General features: G+C 44.6%; 2 protein-coding genes across 2 annotated transcripts in view; both read right to left on the reverse strand.

The window, feature by feature from the left end:
* KIF26B (kinesin family member 26B) overlaps positions 1–23205 on the reverse strand; it is a 286675-nt gene that overhangs the window by 111522 nt on the left and 151948 nt on the right. Inside the window, exon 4 of the mRNA XM_021716370.1 lies at positions 20810–20990. Coding sequence (XP_021572045.1) covers positions 20810–20990 — 181 coding nt within the window. The remainder of the gene's footprint in view (positions 1–20809; positions 20991–23205) is intronic.
* On the reverse strand, positions 16695–17373 carry LOC103268179 (low molecular weight phosphotyrosine protein phosphatase-like). Its single transcript, XM_008065721.2, is given in 2 exon segments — positions 16695–17156; positions 17158–17373. Coding segments are annotated over 2 exon segments (477 nt in total). The 3' UTR covers positions 16695–16895.

Here is a 23205-nt window from a genome sequence, read left to right on the forward strand (position 1 = left end):
ATTTACATGTCAGACATCCTCCAGAGAGGAGAGACTGACAGGTTGACAGGTTCGCATTTCCCACTTTTCCAGAAACTTATGGGGTCCCTGAGAACCTCCATGAGGTAGATTCTGCAAATGCAACTCAAAAGCCAAGTCCTCTCACGGCTCTTCTTCTGAGATAATTAGGAACAGAGTATCGTAAGAGGATTAGCATTCAGTGATCTCTGAATTTTAAAACAACCGCCACAAATGTCATGGCAGAATTAAAATAAAGTAATAGCATAAGCTACATTTTAATCATGAGAAAGAAAGAAAATAGCAAGCTGTCAGGCACAGCATTGTGCGTGTAGCTCAACAAGTCTCTCTCTCTTAACAGAACAAAAGCTCCTCAAAGGCAAGACTTACGTCTTGGGGGTAACTGGGTCTTCCTTCCAAAGGGCAGACATTCTCCGGCAAATAGCAGATGTTCAATGAATTGAAATGATTGAGTAGCTGTGTAGTCACATGAATAAATACAAGAGGTGAATAAGATACAGCCCTTTCCTCCACAACTCATTGTCTGGGGGAGGGGAGGGACTGGAAAGAAGGATGTCTTGGGAGACAGCGGATGGATTCACAGTGCATGGAGTGGGACAAGGGGCAGGGCCTGCAGGTGGTAGGTGACAAGGAGTTGGGCCTCAAAGGATAAATGGCACTTTTCCAAGCCAGTAGGTGATGGGAAGATGAGAGTCCCTGGCAGAGATGAGGCCAGATGAACAGAAAGAGGGACAAAAGGGCCCCTATGTCAGCAACACATGATGTGGCCTTAAGGCCATCTGCCTGGAGCCAAAATATTGAAGATATTGACTGAAAAAAAAATGGGCCAATCCAAGAACAAATCAAAACCCCTTGTTACTCAATGCAGAGGTAAAAACAGAATTCCTTAAATTTTAATTTAAATACCATGAGTCTGCATACATAAGGACTGAGAAAACATATCCTGACTCACTGTATGTCATATAACAATGGGTTCTTCTTCTTATATAATCTGAAAGGACTCTGCCTTGACTCCTGTCAAGGATTTGACACATCTTCTGTAATCCTAAATTGCCTGGATAGAAAGTGCGTTCACTAACCCGCTCCCCTTATCACCACTTCCCAAGCCCAGAGAGGTGAGATACTGTGTCTGAAGGTCTTCTGAGGAAAACAGTGTCCTGTATTTTGCCTTGCAGATAAATGTGTCTTTCCCAACATTATGCTGAAAACCAAGAAAACAGTGACTCAAATGACCTCAGAGAGGGCAGGCAGGATAATGCCACAGTACTGTCTGCAACTTCTTTTTTTTTGTGAGTTGGAGTCTCACTCTGTTGCCCAGGTTGGAGTGCAGTGGTGCGCTTACGGCCACCCCAGCAACAACCTGCTGGGCTCTGGTGATCCTTCTGCCTCAGTCTTTTAAGTAGCCAGAACTACAGGCACGCACTACCATGACCGGCTAATTTTTTATTTATTGTAGAGATGAGGTCTCGCCAAGTTGCCTGGGCTGGTCTCGAGCCTGCAGGCTCAGGCAATCCACTCGCCTTGGCCTCCCAAAATGCTGGAATTACAGGTTGAGCCACCGAGCCCAGCCTGGTGCCTGCAACTTCTAAGCTCTGATTCCCAAGTAAACGAACATTTATCCAGCATCTTCCATGTGCTAGAAGGGACTCAGAGATGTGGCACGGTCAGATACAATCCCTGTCCTCAGAAAGCTCTCAGTCTTGAGAAGGACAGTAAACTCAACACAATGAAATAAATGCTGAGTTAGTGCCACAGGGTTAGTGCCACAGGGTACTGTGGGGACAGTAAGAGGCCTTTGGGGCCCAAGGGAAACATCCTTGGGAGAGTCACCTTCAACTGAAACCTAAAGAAGGATGAATTAAGAGCTAAGGTGGCCTGGGTGTGGTGGCTCGTGCCTGTAATCCCAGCAGTTGGGAGGCCAAGGCAGGAGGACTGCTCGAGGCTAGAAGTTCAAGACCAACTTGCGCAACATAGTGAGACTCCCATCTCTACAAAAATTAAAAAGTTAGCTGGGTGTGGTGGTACATGTCTGTATTCCTAGCTTCTCAGGGGTGCTGAGGTGGGAGGATCACTTGAGGCCAAGAGTTGGAGGCCACAATGAGCTATGATTGTGCCACTGCACCCCAGCCTAGGTAACACAGTAAGATCCTGTATCAAAGAGAAAAAATTTTTAAAGATCTAAGGAGGAAGAACGGAGATAATGATTTAGGCAGAACACAGGCCTAGAAGTGTCCTCTTTGCAGCTCTGAAAACTGTTCACTGAGTCAAGGGGGTAGACAGGAGAAGCCTGGAGGCCAGGGCGTGGCCCCTGCAGCCCTGGGCTGAGGAATTTAGACTTCAAACTGAGAGCAATGGAGAGCTAGAAATGGGGAGCCATGTGATTGGCTAAAAGCAAGTGAGGTGAAGAATTTGGTTACAATAGAGGCAGGGAGACCCTTGGGTATACAGGCTCAGTCCCCTGTTGAGCCTAGGAGTCACTATGTCCTTCACAAGAAGAACCCAGAAGACTGCAGGCAATCACCTGGTGGCTCTGTGTCTGGGTAGTCGTGAGTTCCCTGCTATTTCAGCCCTGATCTTAGGACCTTGATTCTCTAAGAATCAAGGGCTTCTTAAGATTCAGGATGGATTTCTTGCCCCTGAAGCCCAAGGTTGCCAGGGACCAGCCTCCTAGGAACAGCTGCTGTTATCCCTCAGTGTCTACCCCTTGTCTCCTTGACCTTGGAGTGCTGTTGACTAAATGCCTCACTTCTAAGTAGGTGGACATTCTTTGGGAGTGGCCTCGACTGATACTTTCAGCCACAATTACCTATAGCTCACCTGTGCTGCTTCCCCTCACAGGCTTAAATCCTAGCTTGAGACCTAAATATGAACTCACTTCGTCTGATACCCACCTCTTGAACAGGCAACTAAAGCTGCAGTTCCCACGTGTCATATGGGAATCTTAGTCCCACCCCTTCCTGGTCTGAGCATCCCACCAAGCCCTGAACCCTTAGTACCGAAAAAAAAGGCCACAGCCCCAAGCCGGGACTCATACCTCACTGCCTCCAGCCCAGTTGCCGAGGCCTCACAATCACCCTATGAGGATGATTTGCAAATGAGGAACTTCGGGTCCAGAGGAATTTAGTATCTTCCCTAGGGTCCCACAGCAAATGCATGAGCAAAGCTGGGACTTGCTGGCTGTGATGGTGACAGAGAAGGTAAACAGAGAAGGGCTTCTTTGGTTACCCTTCTGCAAAGAGATTTAGATTATCTCTGACTTCAAATTTAAGGCCACTTAAAATCTGTGAAACTGTTCAGATTTTCTGCTAACTGCAGACTAACATATATAAACACCAATTAACTGCTGTACTCTCCAAGTTATTTTGATCATTCTAGAAAGCTATAGTTAAAAAAACATGTTATCTGTGTTGCTCACAGGACGTTGCATTTCATATACTGCATAGCGAGTGTCTCACACACCCTGAGCAGCGTTTTTGAGCAGGTACCCAGAAGTGTGAGGCAAATAAGCATCCTAACGGGAGTTAGTATGGGACCTAGATAAGACACATGTCCCTTGTTCCAAGTATGTGCTGCACAGTGTAACTCTCTGGTGGGGTTAATTTGGGAGATGGAGGAATTAAACATTTTCTTAGGTTTCACAGAGGAAGCAAGTCATAGCAATAACAGACAGGTGTAAGGCTGTCTGTCTGGAGGGATTCAATGCCCCAGCAAGCTGGAGCTCAGGCTCAGGACTGCAGCTCTGTCTCTCTTGAACCAGCCACGAGCCTGTCCGTGCCACCTGCCACAGGAAGCTGAGAAGGGGTCTTTGATTTTCTTCACAATGCACCTCTCCCCACTTCACACCCTGGGCCAGTCCCTACATGGTCTCTGCTTTCTAAGCACTGATGATATGCATGTCCTCTTTTTCCCTAGAAACTGCTAAATGATTGCAAAATAAGTGTCCTGCTAAATGAACTCTGCCCCAAACCCTCATTTCAAAGGTGCATGGCATGTGCTCAGTAAATACAGATTGGGTGAATGACTCCCCTTCTCCCTTGCACTGGGTTTGACACAGGTCATGTCTGAATTTGAGACCTATCCTCTGCCTACCTTTCTCATGGCCTTTTCTTCTAAATGCTCACTAGTGCTTCCTACAAACCATGGAAAAATGCAGGGAGTGACTTTTGTTTGCCTGCCTGGCCTTCTTGCAGGGCAACCTCTTCCATTCAGCATGCTCCTCCTCCAGCCCTGTCATGCCATCTAGAGTGGCCATTTCCTGATACCCAATCAGGATGAATCTGAGCTCTTTCTTGGAATTTTTGAGTGCAGGGCCAGAGAGGGCAGGAAGTCTGTCCAATCTGCTGCTGGAAGATGTAAGATATGCCATGCTGGAGCCACCAGCAGCTGGGAAAGGAAGAGCTGGCCTGAAATGAAGAATAAAGCAAAATGTGGGTAGAAGTCTAAATAAGAGATGAGGGGAGAAAGACAGCCCTGCAGCCCTCAGCAGCTCCTAATTCCAGGTTCCATGAGGCATCAGTATCCCTCCAGTCATGCTTCAGTTGCTTGAAGCGAAAAACACTGTTAATATAAAACCCCTTTCATTCTCCTTGAGCTCCTTTCCCCCCTCCCCACTCTAGATTTTCCCAGCAGGACCACCATCCAGGACACCCGTTATTCAGGATAACTTTAGAATCTCCCCTATCCTTAGCGCCACTCTCGTATCTTCCAAGGGTCATTCTCAAAGGGGAGTAGGAAACACTGGACATTTGAAAGGGAGGTTTCTCCCTCGATGGTGAAAGCAGAGTTGGAGAATGTACAGGTGTTGTCGGGAGAGAAGAGCACAACCCAGAACAGTAGACAGATTTTCAGGTGACCTTGAACAGAGCCCCTTGCTTCACCCCAGCATGGAGAAGAAAAGTACACTTGCTCGTCACACACTTTCAGAGGAATTCTATCCATAAGCAGAAGATGTGTGCACCCTCTTGAGAGTCATATAAACATACATGCTTTGCACGTCACCATGATTCTTGCACATGAACTAATCTCAGGCAACTGCATGTAGCACATCAAAGTATTAAAATTAAAACAGAAGTACAGCCTTCTGCCATCCTATCAGCTGTCATCACAGTGCAACATGAAGACTGTAGGAATATGATAGCATGCTCAAAAAAAGGAGGAGGAAGCTCACTAGGAAGCCAATTATCTGGCACAAATTTCAGCCTTATCTGCCATGATGAACCAGAACGATGATAATAATAACAGGTATTTTTAATTTGCGTTATCTGCCTGAAGAATGAGTTTTGGCCGGGCTCGGTGGCTCAGCCTGTAATCCCAGCATATTGGGAGGCCGAGGTGAGTGGATTGCCTGAGCCCATGGGTTGGAGACCAGCCCGGGCAACTTGGCAAGACTGGGCAATTTGGCAAGTCTCTACAATAAATAGAAAATTAGCCGGGTGTGGTAGCACGTGCCTGTAGTTCTAGCTACTTGGAAGGCTGAGGCAGAAGGATCTCCAGAGCCCAGCCATGAGCATGCCAATGCACTCCAGCCTGGGTGACAGAGTGAGATTCCAACTCAAAAAAAAAAAGAGTTTTATCTCTTTTGAATAGCAATGTCTAGAATCCTTAAGGGTAAAGATCATTTTTAATTCATCTGAGTATCCCCAAAGTAACCAGCACATAGAAGATGTGTAATCCATGCCTTATGAATGAATTGATGGATAAACAGAGGGAGGAGTGGGTGATGGATAACAGACAGACAAAAGCAGAGAGAATAATCATATAATGACTCTGTTCTGGTCTGTATTTTAGTGTCTTTCAACTCAGGGAGTTCTATCTGCCTGACATACAGCTAAACATTTTGGGGGGATGTGAGAGCAGCATGAACCAACGTTCCCACCCAGTGTCTAAAGCTCAGCAGAGACCACCTATGCTCATAAAGCAGTGCCAGCAATATAGAGTAGTGATGGCTAATGAGAAAACTCTGTGCTAAGAATAGTATGTGGTATAAAACATGGAGAAAGGGGGGCCCAGCTGGGGACAGATGTGGGACATGGAAGACAGTAGACACTTAGCCAGATCGGGAAGAGCGGGTTGACGAGGACACAGGGGACAGAGCGGTTCACGATGAGAGGAGGCTAGACAGGGAGGAAAGCCAGGATGGGTTCCAGAAACAATGCCTCTCCCAGCAGTGTCTCCACAGACCATGGCTTGATAAATGCTCACAACATCTCTCTTTAAACAAGACTTGAAATTCAGACTTTTCTGTGGTCACTGATCTGGTGTTCTAGACACAGAATTCTCAGTGAAATGGAATCATCCAGATGCCTCCATATGGTCTAGGATTAGTCAACCACCCCAGGGGTCCTGTCCCCACCCTAACTTTGGCCCTGAGTTTCCACTCCTCTGGAGTAGGGCCAAAGTACAATGGCTTCTCTTACCATGGAATTTAGGACATTTTTTTGTTTTGACCTTTTCAAAATAATTTTGAATATTAGTATTCTTTCATCGGTGTGTTTCGTGAATGGAAACATAAGCCACATGAAAGTCCAAATTTAAAGCAAGAGATAAAACAATGTAGTGACAATGACAAAACTATCCAAGATGACACATGAAGTGAGCCATGGGACTGTCCATAGGAGAGGAGAGGACTAGCCTCAGCCACAGTTCCCTGTTTGCCATCCCACCCCACCCCACTCAGGCAGCTGCAGCATGCCAGCAAGGGACATTTTCTTACTCTTCCTCTTCTGAGACTAAATGACTACATAAGATGTGAGTAGAGAGATACTATCATGTAGCAGGCTAGAGAACAGGTCCCAGAACCGGGGTTCATAGCCACGTCCACTGTGGACCAGGTATGTGACCATAGGCAGATTCATTAGATCTGTTTCAGTTATCCCCATGTAAAGGAGGGTGGTTAGAAAAGAACCACCCCAAAGAGTTGTAATGGGGATTTAATGAGCTAATACAAATGGAACACTCAGAGCAGTGCCTGACACACGTAAATGGCAAATATGTGTTATAATTAGGAAAAAAACATTAGAAATAAAGATGCAGGGCTGCCTCGTCCACTGAGAAAAGCTGTGACACCTCTGGGAATTTTCTTGCTCTCTCTGAATCTCAGCATCCTTATCTAACAGCAGCATCTAACACTCCCTGTCCCCACTGCCCCCCTCTCAGGGCTGTATTAAGAATCCAGGGAGATGATACAGGTGAAAGGACATGTGATCTCTAAGGCCTTATACACACGTCCCAGTGTAGCCGAATAGAGACCAAGGTCACAATTCCATCCTTCCGTTCATTCAACTAGTGTGATGGGCAATGTGTCAACTTGGTTGAGCCATAGTACCCAAATATTTGCTTAAGCATTGCTCTAGATAGTTCTGTGAAGCTATTTTTTTAAAAAGACAAGATTAACATTTAAATTGGCAGACTTTGAGCAAAGCAGATCACCCTCCATAATACGTAGGTGGGCCTCATCCAATCGGTTGAAGGCCTGAACAACACAGAGGCTGACCTGCTTGAACTGCAGCCTTTTCCTGGGTCTCCAGCCTGCTGGTCAGTCTTTACAGTCATGTAAGCCAATTCCTTAAAATCAATTAACCAACTCCTCTCTTCCTCTCTACACAACATCCTGCTGGTTCTTCTTCTCTGGAGAACCTAGTTTCTACTGTGCACCATGACAGTCCGACACTGTGTAGTGCTCTGGATTCAAAGACAAGAGAAACGTGGCCCTGCCCTCATGGAGCTCACAGTTAATAAAGAGACCACTGACCATGGAACTATGCGAGTCAGTCATCTAAAGGAAAGGTGGTGAGGGGAAACTGAGGGCATTAAGAAAGCATATGAGGGGTCACCCAACCTGGACAGCAGGGGTGGGGGGGTTGGCAAGGAACCCTTCCTCAAAGTGGGGTGGCATTTCAGCCACACCCACAGGATGAAGACACCAGGGAATGTGTGGACAAGAGCCAGCTTTCTTTGAGGTCTCCTGCACTGGTTCCCACCACACCTTCACCACCTGCACGTGTGACAGAGCAGGCAGCTTGACTTCAAGGCTGTGTGGCCTGGAAGTGGTGGTGGCATTTCATGAGTCCCCTGGCACCTCTGAGCCCCCTGGAGGGAACTCCTTTACCTCCTTTTCCACTTTTTATAGAACAGAGAACAGAGTCCGGGAAAGGAAGGCAGGACTGCAAACCCTGCTCTCTGTTCTTCCTGTTTCCCATAATGAACTTTTCACTGATTTATAAGAAAAAGCACCAGCCAGGGAAGATTTTACTGATTGAGTTTTTTAAATTTTGCCCTTCACTGAAAAACTGTGGATGGAAACATGGTGAAATATTTTCTTAAAATATTTAAAACAAGATGCTGATCAAGTGCACAATGGCAGGAGATAAGAGGAACTGTTCTCAGCTCATCATGGCGTAAGGCATTCTCAAAGGCTCTTTTTTTTTTTGAGTTGGAGTCTAACTCTGTTGCCCAGACTGGAGTGCCGTGGCCGCTCCTGGCCACCGCAGCCTCGACCTACTGGGCTCCAGTGATCCTTCTGCCTCAGCCTTCCAAGTAGCTGGAACTACAGGCATGGGCTACCATGCCCCGTTAATTTTTGATTTATTGTGAGATGAGGTCTCGCCTAGTTGCCCAGGCGGGTCTCGAACCCGCGGGCTCAGGCAATCCACTCACCTCAGCCTCCCAAAGGTGCGGAATTATAGGCTGAGCCACCGAGCCCGATTTCTCAAAGGCTCTTTGTCCTCCTTCCCAAACTTAGGGGGCAAGCGGTCAAACTACTGAAGGAAATAACCTCTGGGGAAAATAAGAGTGTCCTTTTTCCTGTTAAAAACCTGAAAGGTTCCAATGAAGTGACATCTTCTGGGCTTCCTGTTTTGAGGCTCAGAGAGAAAATGCCTATTGCACCTTATTTCCTGATGATGATAGCAGGTGTGTTAGGAGTTGAGAAATTAGTTCCACACTGCCTGATCCCATTCTTACATCACACCCCAGGACACACGTCCCACCTCTCCAGCCATGCCTCGAACCCCAGGGCTCCTCCAGCAGCACCCACTCACTACATACTCTCAGTCCTCTTCCTGTCACCCCATGCTGGCCCGAGTGGCTCCAGCCTAATTGTTGCACTGTGGATTTTCGGAGTATAGAGAGGGTCCTCAGTGCAGTGTGCAGGCGATGCTGCTCTGGGGAGTGGCTGAGCATTTATGGCAGTGCCCTGTTAGAAAGCCAGGGGCCACCTGGGAGTATCTAAGAGGGAGCAGGCAAGAGCGCTCCTGTGCACCATGTGTGTTGTTATCTCACACTCCGGGAGAAGAGAACAGACGGCAGAAACCTTCATAACACAAGCTAGCATTGGAAAATAGAGACCGATTTTAACCATCGCTGGTTTCAGCAAGGGAACAAATCTTCTGATGAGCTACAGTTGGTACGGTGTTCTGTTAGTGAATCCACCCGACACCCACTGCTGTTGGTAAGCAGATCTCAACCAAACTACAAGCGGACACAACTTCCATCTAAATAGTCGGTTGTGGCATGGAACACGGAGGCAGACTCAGGGGACAGGAAAAGAGACATGGCAGGAAATCCATCCCTAGCCCTCACTCGATATGACTGTAGTCATTCTACTTTTGATCACTTTTACCTGGAAAGCCAAGTACTTACAATTTCAGTGCTGGAACTGACAGATCGGCATTCCAGACTACAGAATAGGCCTGAGACGGACTTAAAAAGCAGTGATGAGAGAACATAGAGGGTTAATGCTGTGGCTCTGAATAGCTAGAGGATTTTTATTTCAGAAACTAGTGAACCATCTAGAGAAAAATACAGTTTTGCTTTTAAGAATGTATCAAAATTATTTTTCCCCCTCCATGATGATACTTTCCAAGCCAATGAAGCATTAGAAAGAGATTCAAATATTTTCTATGTGATGCAAATCATTCGGTGGGCAAGAACAGCATTTCCTCCTCTGAGTGAGGCACAAAGGAAAACTTTCTAATTAGCTCAGCAGTTTGGACTCACTATCAGTCCCATTTTAATGGGATAATTATAGCAAATCATGATTAAGTTTCCTTTCATCCATTTGCAAGAGAAAGACATAGAAAGATAAGAAGCTTAAAATGTTAGCTTAAAATATACCTACTATTTCCATTCTTTTGCTGTCAGTAATTGTCTAATTGTGCTGAGCTTGACTAAAATGTAGTTTTTGGACAAAGAGTGATCAAAAGCCCCGTTCTGGCATTATACTCCATCTTATTGCCCTTTGGTTAATTGAGACAGTGGCATTTATTCCAGAGAGAATTCCCTCACTTTATCTCATGTTTTCATTCCGTAAGTCAGGATGCTAATTAGGAATTACAGGTATTCCAGGAGGCCCAAAACCTATCCTCCAATTATGATAAAGGTTGTTAGCTTTTAAAAAGTCCCCTGTTTCCTCCTCCTTCTATATATACACTCACATATGCACACGTACAAGTCTACCATCTCCACTTCATACCTATAAATGAAAAGCCAGTAGAATTGAGACCAAAAGTCACAAAATAAGAGAATAAGATAAAGACTCTCTTATTAAAATTCTGATGTACGGTTTTCACGGCAAATCATCTTTTACATGCCAGAGTTTAAACTCTTTTTTTTTTTTTTTTGAGTTGGAGTCTCACTCTGTTGCCCCAACTAGAGTGCAGTGGCCGCTCCCAGGCACCGCAGCCTCACCTGCTGGGCTCCGGCGATCCTTCCGCCTCAGCCTTCCAAGTAGCTGGAACTACAGGTGCGTGCTACCACTCCCGGCTAATTTCTGATTTACTGTAGAGACGCAGTCTCGCCAAATTGCCCAGGTGGGTATCGAACCCGCGGGCTCAGGCAATCCACTCACCTCAGCCTCTCAAAGGTGCGGGATTACAAGTTTAAACTCTTAAAGTCTTTTCTCACATAAATGAGTCGACCAGTTAGCTTCTCTTGTTGGGCCCCAGTTTCCTCGAATACAACATGAGAGGATAAGACAAGATGATCTTCAAGAAAATTCCATAGTGAGGATGGCAACAGTGTGACATGAGGCAGCGTCTCCCTGGTAGGACTCTCCCGGGGAACTCATGCCCTGAGAAGGAGCAATAGAGCCAATGACCATTGGGGTCTTGTCACTTAGATGTTGTTGGCGTTTCTGCGTCATTCTTACAGCTGTCTCCTTCATGAGGGACCATATCCAGTGTTCATTGCAGTCAGGACCTCACAAGGACTGAATAGAATTATGAAAAAAATATTCAACAACGTTTATTGAGGGTGCTTTCTGTAAGCTGGCACTGAATGGGGTACAAAGACAAAAAGAATATGAATTCTTTCAAGAAGCTAACAACCTAGTGAGGGAAACTGAAAAAGACATTTCCCTAGAAACGTAAGGAACTGAATTCTAGCTTGCCCACAGACATTTCTTGTGCAGTACATCAATACTATCAATGTCTGGAAGGCTTCATGTCCCTGAAACTAAAACCGGAAGGTTTTTAGGAGATCCCAGCTCCTCATATGAAGCAGGCAGGGGAAGTTCAGGAAACTGGAAAATACAAAATCTCATGAAGAAAATGGATATAAAATTCTTTTTATCTTTCTGCACCCTGAAAGCTACAATAACAGACTTGGGATATGAGACAGGAAACTCTGGGCTACAGGACCAACTACTCCTCCTTGCTCACCCTAGGTCTTCATCCAGTTTGTTCTGCATAGATACTCAGGCCAGGAAAGCCAGAAAATGAATATTTTATATGCAGCAATATGCTATCTTATCAGAAATCTGATCTATTTAAACTGAAATGTGCTGCTTACCCCTTCTAGTTCTCCATCTGATCTGAAGACAACAGAAAATTATATCCAAGCAACCTGATTAGCAGAATTAAAAGACAGTCTTAATAATGAAGAGCCAGGCATGGTGGCTCTTGCCTGTAATCCCAGAGCTTTAAAAGGCCAAGGCAGGAGGATCACTTGAGGCCAGGAGTCCGAGACCAGGCAGGGAAACATAGTGAGATACACAAAATTTTTTAAATTAGCCAGGTGTGGTGGCCCGTGCCTCTAGTCCCAACTACTGGGGAGGCTGAGACTGGAGGATCACTTGAGCCTCGGAATCTGAGGCTGCTGCAGAGAGCTATGATCGTGCCACTGCACTCCAGCCTGGATGACGCAGCAAGATATTGTCTCTAAAAAAACCAGTAATAATAAAGAGCAAAAAGGACTTCACACTTTCTTTACACACTTATCATGACTTTTCTGTCCTGTGGCCTTTAATGCAGAGCAACCTCCTAATAGTTCCCATTCATTTGCAAGAATGAGGACAGCTATATTCAAGAGTGGCATGACAAAGAAAAAAGTGCCCATGGCTGAGGTCCCTCAGGTTTGTCCCCAGAAACAGCACGATCCTTCGTGTGGCACCACTTGCCGCTCCCTAGCTCTGGGCTCCTGGGATGGCGCAGCCACACACTGCGCATGTGCAGCCCCGAGGCTGGCGCACATTAGGACTGGGCGGAAATCTACATCCCTGGGCAAAAAGAGTAATGAGTCAGAATATTTTCCCCAAGTCTCCTTTCTCTTCAGATATGGAGTTGGAGAAGGGGTCGAAATAAGAAAGACAGAAAGAAGCCGGGCTCAGTGGCTCAGCCTATAATCCCGCGCCTTTGGGAGGCTGAGGTGAGTAGATTGCCTGAGCCCGCGGTTCGAGACCCGCCTGGGCAGACGAGACCTCCTCTCTACAATAAATCAAAAAATTAGCCGGGCGTGGTAGCGCTCGCCTGTAATTCCGGCTACTCGGAAGGCTGAGGCGGAAGGATCGCCAGAGCCCAGCAGGTCGAGGCTGCGGTGGCCGGGAGCGGCCACTGCACTCCAGTCTGGGCGACAGAGTGAGACGCTAACTCAAAAAAAAAAAAAAAAAAAAAAAGAAAGACAGAAAGAAAGGAAAACAACAGCCAGCCTACTCTAACTACATGACCTTAGGAGACTCAACCAAAATCAATTGAGCACAGAAAAGAATAACTATAATTAGGGAGAGGAAGATCACACAAGTTTATTTCCCAGAAGAGCTAACAATTTAATTTACAAAGTTATCAGGCTAGCTGTGGTGATGAATGTATATCTATTATTTTTGCAGCTTCCTCCCCTTTTCCCCCAACAACACGCCAAATTAGGAGAGAATTCCCTATTCACTTTTCCCATCTTTAGTGTGTAAGAATGGAAGTGACTGATGGGGTCCAGAATTTTCCATCACAGTTGAATTATTTATTTCATATATACTTGAAAGAAAGGTTTTAAAGCCTGGTTCAATTCTCTTGTCTTCTCTTTGATAAAGCTTCAGGATGAAGAAAAGCAGAAATGATAATGGGAAATTTGACAATTTGCATATTGTTTAAATAAACTATGACTTGGTAGACTGGAGGGCATGAGATTTTTTTCTCTTGGATATAACCTGGCATCACTTCCTGAACAAGAGAGCTGTCCTTGCCATTTCTGCTTGCTGAATAAGAAAATTAGCTGCATAGTACCTTTTAATCTAATTTTTCTCTTATTATTTTCTCTCTTCTTGTAATCAGAATATGAATTGAATAGAAATATTGTCTTTTTTTTTCGTATGGTGTCACAAGAATTTAGTAATTAAATGACCTCTACCCTAAAAATATTAATAAACTTGTAAAGAAAAAGATTCTTCACTAAAATACACACACGGTTCTTTTTATATATTTTTTCCTTGTGCTATTGGTTTATACACCAAATGAGGAAAAGTTGAGAGTTAAACTAAAGCTAGACAATACAGGACCTGCTGACATGAGACAAGCACTGTGTGTGTGTGTGTGTGTGTGTGTGTGTGTGTGTATAAGAGAGAGAGAGAGAGAGAGAGAGAGTGAGAGAGAGAGAGAGGAAGAGAGATTATTTAGCAAGTATAAGTGTTAATAGAAGTTAAAATATGCCAGCATTGAGTTTAAAAAATAGCTCTGGAATAAGAGACAGGTGACTTAAAATCGATGTCTAGAGAGAACAGAAAAAAATGACTTCAGCCCTTATTTCATAAGAAAGATAATCTGGCCAGATAAACAAGTTTGTTCCTAATCGTATTTCTGCCACCTCCACCAAATTGCCCGCTTTGGGGTTGCACTGCCCAGGAAAATTAGCCAGGTGTGGTGGCCCATGAAGTTGCAGTGAAGCATTTCAGAAATACCCACTGGGTGAGCATGGATGGTGATGGGCATCCACTGTGGACAGAACGACACAGCGCTTCTATCCAGACTGGGCCAAGCAGGATCCAAAGGACAGGAAGCAGCATTTACAGCACAGGAGTGGGGGCTGAGGCTGAACATCAGTTCAACATTTCCATGGGAGCTTAGAGTTTATGGAGATGGGGATATGCCTTCCCTTTTTGTGCAGTGATGTGGCCAAGAGCAGTCGACCTGCCCCTGTATCCCGTCCCCCTCAGTGGTGTCTTTATAGTTATTTCCTGAGTGAATCAAGTAGGACAAGGTCTCTTTGATCTGTCTCCAACAGGGAGCGGGAACTGGACAGGGGTGGAGTGGGATGGAGCACCTCCAATTCCTCTTCATTTTTGCTCCAATTTTCTAATAATCCTTCCAAAATCTATAGAGTCTGTTCTCTTGCTTCTAGCATCTGCCTATGAGAATTTTCTGGTACTCCCAAAACATGATTAGGGGGAAAAGGCTGGGTGTTGAACACTGTCATTCTTCTGAGGCATCCATGAAGATTACGAGGAAAAAGAAGGCTCTTTTCCCCTTCATGCTTCCTGTATTTTCCTTCAAATACACTTCTGAGAAGAAGAGAATCATCCAGCCTACAGGTTGTCATCAACCCAATGTGACTGTCACCATTATTGTTTTCACCTTTAAAAGTGTTCATACCCCCCATGGGGTGGCTGCAGAACCCTATACTTAGTGAGTTAAACAGATAACATGCTTTGCTCTAGAAGCTTGTAATCAAAGACAAAAGCTCTGACATTAAGCTGTGACACACTAACAAATGAACCTTAAACATGGATGTTAATTAATTGCGCAAACAAATTTCATGAAGAATATTTACTGACTTAGGAGAAGGAACCATTTTCAAACAGATTATAAGGATCATTTACATATAAGCCAAATCAGTGAAATATAAATGGGGACTAAGCTGCTTTGATCCACTAATCATCTTTATCTACTCATTAAGAATGTCTCTATAAGACTACTTAGTAACATCACTTCTCTATGTAACTTGAAAGTTAGACGGAATCATTTAAAATCTGTAAATCTGGACTTTTCCTTAAATCAGACTGTCCTTCCTATTGTTCCAAATTGGTGAGACTTCTAAATTTGATTGGAATAAAACACTAGATATAAGTGCTATAAGGACAGGCACTCTGCTTTGTCCATCATTGCAAACCTACTGCCGAGCACACTACCTGGCACATAGTAGGTGCTCAATAAATAGTGGCTGGGTACCAGGAACTGCCTTTGGTGCTGAGGATCCTGAGATGTGCGTGTGTGGGGTGGTGTGTGTGTGTGTGTGTGTGTGTGTGTGTGTGTGTGTGTGAGAGTGTGTACGTGCGTGCCAAAAAAGCTTTTGACTTAAGAACTACTCAATGGCTTACAATGACTGGGGATGGAGGGTTGCTGCTAGAAACAGCAGGGAGTGGGTATTAGGCAGGGGTGGGGTGGGATGGAGTGCCTCCAGTCTCCCTCTGTATTTTTATTCTTGGTTCATTATTGTACTTTCTTTCCCAGCCCTGACTCTGAAGAGAGAAGTGTGTCCTTCTCCACTGGATGAAGGCAACTGATTCCCAATGTTATTTTGCTACCACCATGGTCCCATGACAGTATTGGCTCCACCCTAAATTTTATTTTATTTTATTTTCATATCTCAGTTGTATTTTTTATAACTACCCAGTTTGTTTTCAAAACAATCTTTTCTGACATACATCCATATGAATTTCACATTGGTTATTTCAAAGTATACAAAAACTACCTATATTTGCCTATAAATTTATTAAATGCTCATGAAAGAATACTTAACATATCAAGCATGCCTACAAAATACAACTCTTTCCAACTTTTAAATTATTTTTTTCCCACCTAAGTCAATTTATATTTGACATCTGGGTTACAAGTACATTAAAAAAAAAAAAAACACATTCCTCAATGCTATGTTCTAAGCCAGCATAAATGTGTCCTTTCTGGGTATGTGTCCTTTCTGGGTGTAAGTAAGTTTTCAGAGGGAAAGTGATACAAATAGGAGCAAATAAGTCAACCTCCTCATGAAATAAACTAGACCAAATCAGGAAGTTTTAAAGGTGTTCAGAACTGAGACCATATACCTTTCTTTCCTATTTCTTACACATACAAGTGTGCACAATGGGTGTGCATGAATTAAAACACTCCTATTTAGATTATGAGCTCCTACAGAGGGGGCTACTGTCTCTCCATAAAAGGTTCCAGGGCAAAGAGAGAAGCAGCACAGGGGAGCAGAGGGCACCTGTCCTTCATCAAGCCATCCACACAAACCTACTGAAGAGGTAGACTAGATTATCTAAGCCTCAAGGCTGAGGTGTTGACCTGGGCCAAGTGATGTTTGACTTCATTATGCTTTATTTTGTTGTTATATATGTTGCCTGTCCCACTATTTTTGTAACTGGGGCAAAGTGAGAGGTTCAAATAGTTTAAGAATGCCTAACATACCCCATAAACTGTCTCAATCAAAGATTTTTATTTATTCATCTGCCAAACACAACAGATCTCCATCTACCATTATTTTTTAAGGTAAGAAACAGTAAGTGAGCTGAAGAAAGAGCTGGGGCCTTGGACTGTGGAAAATTATTATATTTTAGCATGCTGACTGAGAAATGCAGGGCGTCAGTGGGATCTAGAGGATGGCTCATCAGGACATGGTCAGCCTTAGTGGGCCTTCTCCAAGAATGCTCTGCAGCACCTGACACATTGCTGGTACACTGTCTCAAAGTCAGAGTCATTCCCATAATAGGGATCTTCAATAATAAGTTGTTTTTGTGGATCATAGCTCCCAAGTAGTTCAATTTTAGCTCTGCAGTTTTTAACTTGATTACTTTTTCTATTCAAATCTCTCAGATTGCTTTCATCCATACATAGTATGTCATCAAATGTGGCAGAGTCTTCTTTGGTAATCTGCCGGGCAACGTGGTTCCATGGGAATGCCGTGCCTCTTCATGCAGCTCTGCACTCGGTAGCCAGGGGGGTTACCTGTCTCATACCCAGATGTTGCAACGCTGTCTACCCTCCAATTCTCTGAAACGTTTTGATCCGTTACAAGTTTCCTGAAAACTGCCTCTGCAATGGGTGACCGACAAATGTTACCTAAACACACAAACAGCACCGACTTGGTCGCCGGCTCTGCCATCTTCCCATGCGCCGGGGCCTCCACCTCAAATTTTTTTTTTTTTTTTTTTTTTTGAGTTGGAGTCTCACTCTGTCGCCCAGACTGGAGTGCAGTGGCCGCTCCCGGCCACCGCAGCCTCGACCTGCTGGGCTCCGGCGATCCTTCCACCTCAGCCTTCCAAGTAGCCGGAATTACAGACATGCGCTACCACGCCCGGCTGATTTTTTTTTATTTATTGTAGAGATGAGGTCTTGCTGCCCAGGTGGGTCTCGAACCCGCGGGCTCAGGCAATCCACTCACCTCAGCCTCCCAAAGGCGCGGGATTACAGGCTGAGCCACCGAGCCCGGCTCACCTCAAATTTTAAAGGGTCATCTACTTATATATCTAGCGGCAGCCCAGCAATATGGCTGAAAATAAAATGGCTGCAGGGTCCTGACTTCTGGCTCTGCTTCTGAAGTCGCTGGAAACTCTCTTACCCTCGCTGGGCCTCAGTGTTCTTCTTTACTACAAAAGAGGGTTACTCTAAATAAACCCATCAAATATCTTCCATACCTGGAAAACCTCCCAGGTTTCCAGAGTGAGGCCTTGGATGGTTGAGGCCTGAGAGGCAGTGGTCAAGCTGAGCGACAAGGCTCTCATCCTCAGGGTCCTTTCAAGTGTGAGAACTTCCTTGCTTCCCCTACCCTAGGAGGTCCACAGCCCAGGTTTACCTATCAAGTTGCTCTTGGCAATTCAATCAAGCTTGTCTACTTCAAATATGACAATTTATATATAGCACCAATTATTTATGTTCTATTTTTTTCTTTTTCTATGTTCTATATTAAACTCTATGGCATTTCTTGGAGATATTAAAATATAAATTATGCAGCAGAGATAAATTGATGGAAATTTTTACATCTGGAACAAAAGAACTGCAGTTCCTAATTATAGCAAGAGGCCAGTGGAGGTAGAAAAAGTAGGAGTCTAGGAAGCTGGGCCTTAGGCAGTTTGGCACCTACATGGCATGGCAAAGGAAGAACCTGATGGCACTGTGAGAAGCAGACACTGTGCAGGAAGAGCCGGGATCTTGTTAACCTCTTGTTTCAATCATGATACATGTTTTAACATAAATGATTACCACTGCCTTGCAGAGTTCTCTCCCTCCAACCTTTCCCTCCTCCCCACCACTGTCCCCCCATGCTCAGCAGGACTCAGCTGCCATGTGACCACTGGTCAGACAGAAGTCACCACTTCCATCACCTTCTGGGACTCCAGGCTGACACCTCTATCCAGTGACACAATTCCACAGACAAACTCAGACTTTGATTGCATTCCAGATTGCAAATGAGTGGATTATCTTTCATTTTAAAATTAAATGTATGATTTGCAAATGTTAGTTTACTAACGAGTGTAACTCTTCCTTGTAAGGTCCCTTATACCCGGTCACTACATATAGTATCTCATGAAATCAAGATGGGACTAGTGCCCTTTAGCTCTCTGAAGTGCTGTTCATCCTGCTGGCTGGGAACTCTTTTTCTGCTCTCTAAGTCCCTGGCCTCGACACCTTGATACCCTTGTCGTGGAATTCCAGAAAGGGGGGTTAGGGATAGGAAAGGAAGGGACAGAGGCCCTGAAAATGCATCCACATCAACTCTTTTAGGAATTATGGTATTATAAATGCAGGAAGACAGTTTCTGATGTGGTTGTTTTGAGGTGACCCGCACAGGGCTACATTGGAGTGTATGAGCACCCCAGGATGGCTAATAATCTGGCACCTTTTCAAAGGGATAGCATTGAAATATTTGCTCATACTTATTCAGAAGAGAAGTGGATGTTGCTTAGACCACAAGATGGGGAGGAGACTGTGTTGGTAGCTTGATTTCACTTTGTCCAGAGCAGTTAGCTCTGGCACTGGCGTTCCCAACTCCTCTTCTTCCCAAAACAAGAGCCCGTGTACACTTAAAAACAATTAAGATGGTAATTTTTATGTTATCTGTATCTTACCATCATTAAAAATTGGAAACTTAAAAAAGAGCAGTTACTTGGACCCACCCCCTCAGAATGCAGAACACCAGTCATCCATTATTACTCTACATGCCCCCCCTGTGGAGGTATCATTGTCCTTCCTCAGTGGCTTCCACCCTTGAGTTCTCTCCAGGAGGGGAGTCCTGGTCCACACTGTTTTCTCCTTCTGCTTCTAGCTGTTTGGCGATGCTGGAGCAGCCCCCGCAGCTAGCCCAGGCCCTGCTGCCTTGGGTCTTACTTCACTTCTGGGCCTGGGAAAGTCTTCAGCTGAAAACTCTCTGCCCTGACCGATGCCAGGGAAAATTCCAGGACTGGATGCACTCCATCAGAGTAAGCAATGCTCTGTTCATTGTAACCTTAACGTTTATACTCTTCTTGGAGAAAGGTATCATATGAAGTAAATAACTTCCCAACAAGGTGATGAGACTGAGGGTGAGAAAGCATGGAAGGGGACAAGAGAAATGAGGGACCGAGGGTAAACTCCAGAGGGGTCAAGGGTAAGCTCCGGAGGGATTGAGGCCTTCTGAAGGCCACAAATCTGAGCATAACCATGTTTGGGTGTCCAGGGGATAGGCAGTTGGTGATCTGAACAAGTAAAATCTTGATCCTCAGAGTTTAGCAATTGTTCCCTTCAGCAAGACTAGAAACTTCCCAAAATGAAGCCCAGGGTCAGAGTCATGTTAAGTCTGCAAAGGACTGAGAGGTTACACACACCATCCTACTTTGGATGAAAAGGAAAAGTAAAACCGCCATCTCTTTCTTTAGCTGAATGTTTGTATAAGCCCCAGTTTATATTCCAATTGAAGAGTCAACCAAACTACAAATCTTTATCTCAGAAGAAAGAGTACAGAGATGACAGTTAAAAATACAGTTATCCCAAATGGAGCAGAGGAACATTTTGTAAGAGTGATGCTACATCTCCTTCTAAGTATTTACAATAATTCAAAATTGCATTTCTTGGCTAGAAAGGCATGACTGAAAATGTTCCCCAGAAATCCCATTGGTGGTCTAGCTCAAAAGCAGAAATCATGATTTCTCTGAAGGGGAGAAAAAAAAAGCGTCATGGGGAAATTACAAAGCGTTTTTATGTCTCATTTCTGTACCATGTACTATGCCTTCTCTTGGTCTCCTGCCTCTGCCTCTCCCTCTGTCTTTTGTGTCTTTGTGCCTTTTCTTTAAAAGGCTACAGCTCTGTCAAACAATGGAATGCTGGGGGGATTTTTTCCTACTAAAATCAAATCAGATCTCCAACAATTTGAATGTCTCAATTTACTACTTAGTGTATGTCACCAAAGAAAATTTTATAGTACTTCCAAATGAATTTCATCTTGTCTCCTTTCTCCCCAGCACCCTCTTATTTTAACAAGTTGGAGCCCTCATTTTATTCTTTTCCAAACTTGATCCAGAAACCCCCACTCTGAGTAAGTAGTGGTGACAGTGGACAGTACCTACCTTGCCCAGGCCTGGGGTGTCCTTCACTTTGTTGACTGCCCTTAGCAGACAGGGTGGGGCTGGGGGAGGAGAGGTCTGCAGAATCCCACTGAAGCTAGTGGCAAAGAGGGGTGGCTCAGCCACGGAAGTAGAAGGTCGATGTTTCTTCTTCTTAGAAGACAGATTCAATTTCTGGGCAGCTCTGCAGGAGAGTAAGAGACAACAAGGGAAAAATTATTGTATAGTCAGATACACTAGGGTTACTTCATTTTCTTTCTCTTAAAGAACCCCCAAGTTCTTCCTGAAGCCTAAGAGTTCCTTCTGTCCTCATCCTGAGTGTCCTCTGTTGTGGCCCCCTACTATAACAGAGTAAACTTAATGAGCTACCCAATCATTTATACAGCAAAAGAAAGTCATGAAATCACATGGCTCTGCAATCACGATCTACAAAGAATTGTTTGTTTTCTGCCAACACTCAGCTTAAGCATGAATAAAGCTGAACATCTTTGGGGATAAACAGCACCTATTAAGTTAATCATTCCATAACTTCTATAAGCCCAAGTGTGAGAGACTTGGTGAGCCAATTTAAAAACTCTAACACCCTGTAAAATCCAAACCAGTCTGATGAAGAACCATGTGGCGGCCAGTCAGGGCACCCGATGCATGTGGCTGTGGAAGAAAAACACAAGCCCGGGTGCAACGGGGAAAATATAAATCAAAGAGGTTTCAGCAGGGTAGCACCAATTCAGAGTATAAACTCCAGCTAGGGTGCAGGGTGCTGAGACTATGGGCTGCTCATGTGGATAACACACTATTGTGCAGGGAGGTCTTTAAATACAAAACACAATTCATGGGCCAGTGCTAGGAGTGAGGGGTCAAGGCCATAACGGGGCACAGAGGGTGCAGACAGGGAAAGGTGGGAGAGGAGGTGGCTGGTATCATTAATAACACTGGCTATTCACATGACATCTTCCATCATTCAAGTACCCTGTAACACTTAAAACATGATCATCTTATTCTAGAAAGGAAGAAAAAAAAACAAGGCAAGGAATGGCATGAGGCAAAGGCATTTACAGGCTATCATAGACTCATTTCTGGATTAATTGTTGGTGTTTCCACACTGTACTCTTGTTCTAAGAATTCCAAATTTCATATCAAATGCTATTAAATGCTTGAGCTGCTACTTAAAACAAAGGGATTACCCTGATGATGATTCTACTGATAAAAATCTTATAATCCACCCAATGTTCCCACCAATTACATAACAGGTTGTAGGAAAGGCAAGTTGAAAGGCAAAATCAGCACCTCCATCCTCTCCCCCTGACCCCAGTGTCTCTTCATGATCTGGCACAGTTGGTTTGAATTTTGCAACAGTGAGTGTCATGCTTTTGACAAATCCCCTGGGTTACAAAATTGTCACTGCACAAATATAGCAAATGATGTTATCATTTCAAAGCTTAATTTTTCTCAGTCTTAAAACTGAAAATCGATTTCACAAGAGTGAAATTCAGAGGGACGGGATAATAGATTTTGATGGAAAGATAGCCCTAGTCCCAATACCATGTGGCAAACTCAGGGAACTCTATTGTAGGTTGAGGAGAAATGAAGGGCACTGGAAGGAGACTTCCACAATGCTTTCTTCTTCCAATCAGTGAAAGGAAAAAATGAGGAATATATTTTTTCATGATTTCATTGACACTCTTCCTGATGCTTTCCTTCTAAAATTAAGGGTGAAACGGAATTGTTCAATGACGAGCCTGGTGCGTCTCTTGGCAGTTTTCATTCTTCTCTGCGATTCTCCCCCTAAATGATCAGCGACTCATCCTGGGTGTGTGTCAGTCAGCGACAGGAGGCATCGCCTTGCCTTCTTTTGACACCGGCATGCACCTCTGCTCAGCGAGCCCTCTGTACTTTCAAGCCAGGCTGCCTACGTCTCAGAGAAGGAGGAGGAAGAAGATGATCTGAACTAAAGGTGGTTTATCTATTTATATTTAGGATCCTTTTGTACAGTGGAAGAAGGACCTGGTAGCAGTCCCTACTCCCCTGCCAGCTGGGGGTCCTGGTCCAAATGGTGAGATAGAAGGGAGAAGGAAGGGACACAGAAAGGAAACTTAGAAAGGGGAGAAGCCTGGTAGCTTTTTTGTTTTTCTTATCTCTCCCTCCCATGCCCACATGTTCACCCCACACATCCTCTGCACGGGAGAAAAGCAAGGGTTCTTGAAATTAAAGCCTACCCCAGGACATCAGTCCAAGGGTTCCTTCCTCTCTCTTTTCCCTACAATATCAAATGTTCACTCTCTACTAGATCATTCCCATCAGAATACAAACATGTTGCTATTTCTCCTATCTTTTTTTTTTTTGAGTTGGAGTCTCACTCTGTCGCCCAGACTGGGGTGCAGTGGCCGCTCCCGGCCACC

Source organism: Carlito syrichta, unplaced genomic scaffold, assembly GCF_000164805.1.
Source record: "Carlito syrichta isolate Samal-C Ts95f unplaced genomic scaffold, Tarsius_syrichta-2.0.1 Scaffold308800, whole genome shotgun sequence".
NCBI classification, from domain to species: domain Eukaryota; kingdom Metazoa; phylum Chordata; class Mammalia; order Primates; family Tarsiidae; genus Carlito; species Carlito syrichta.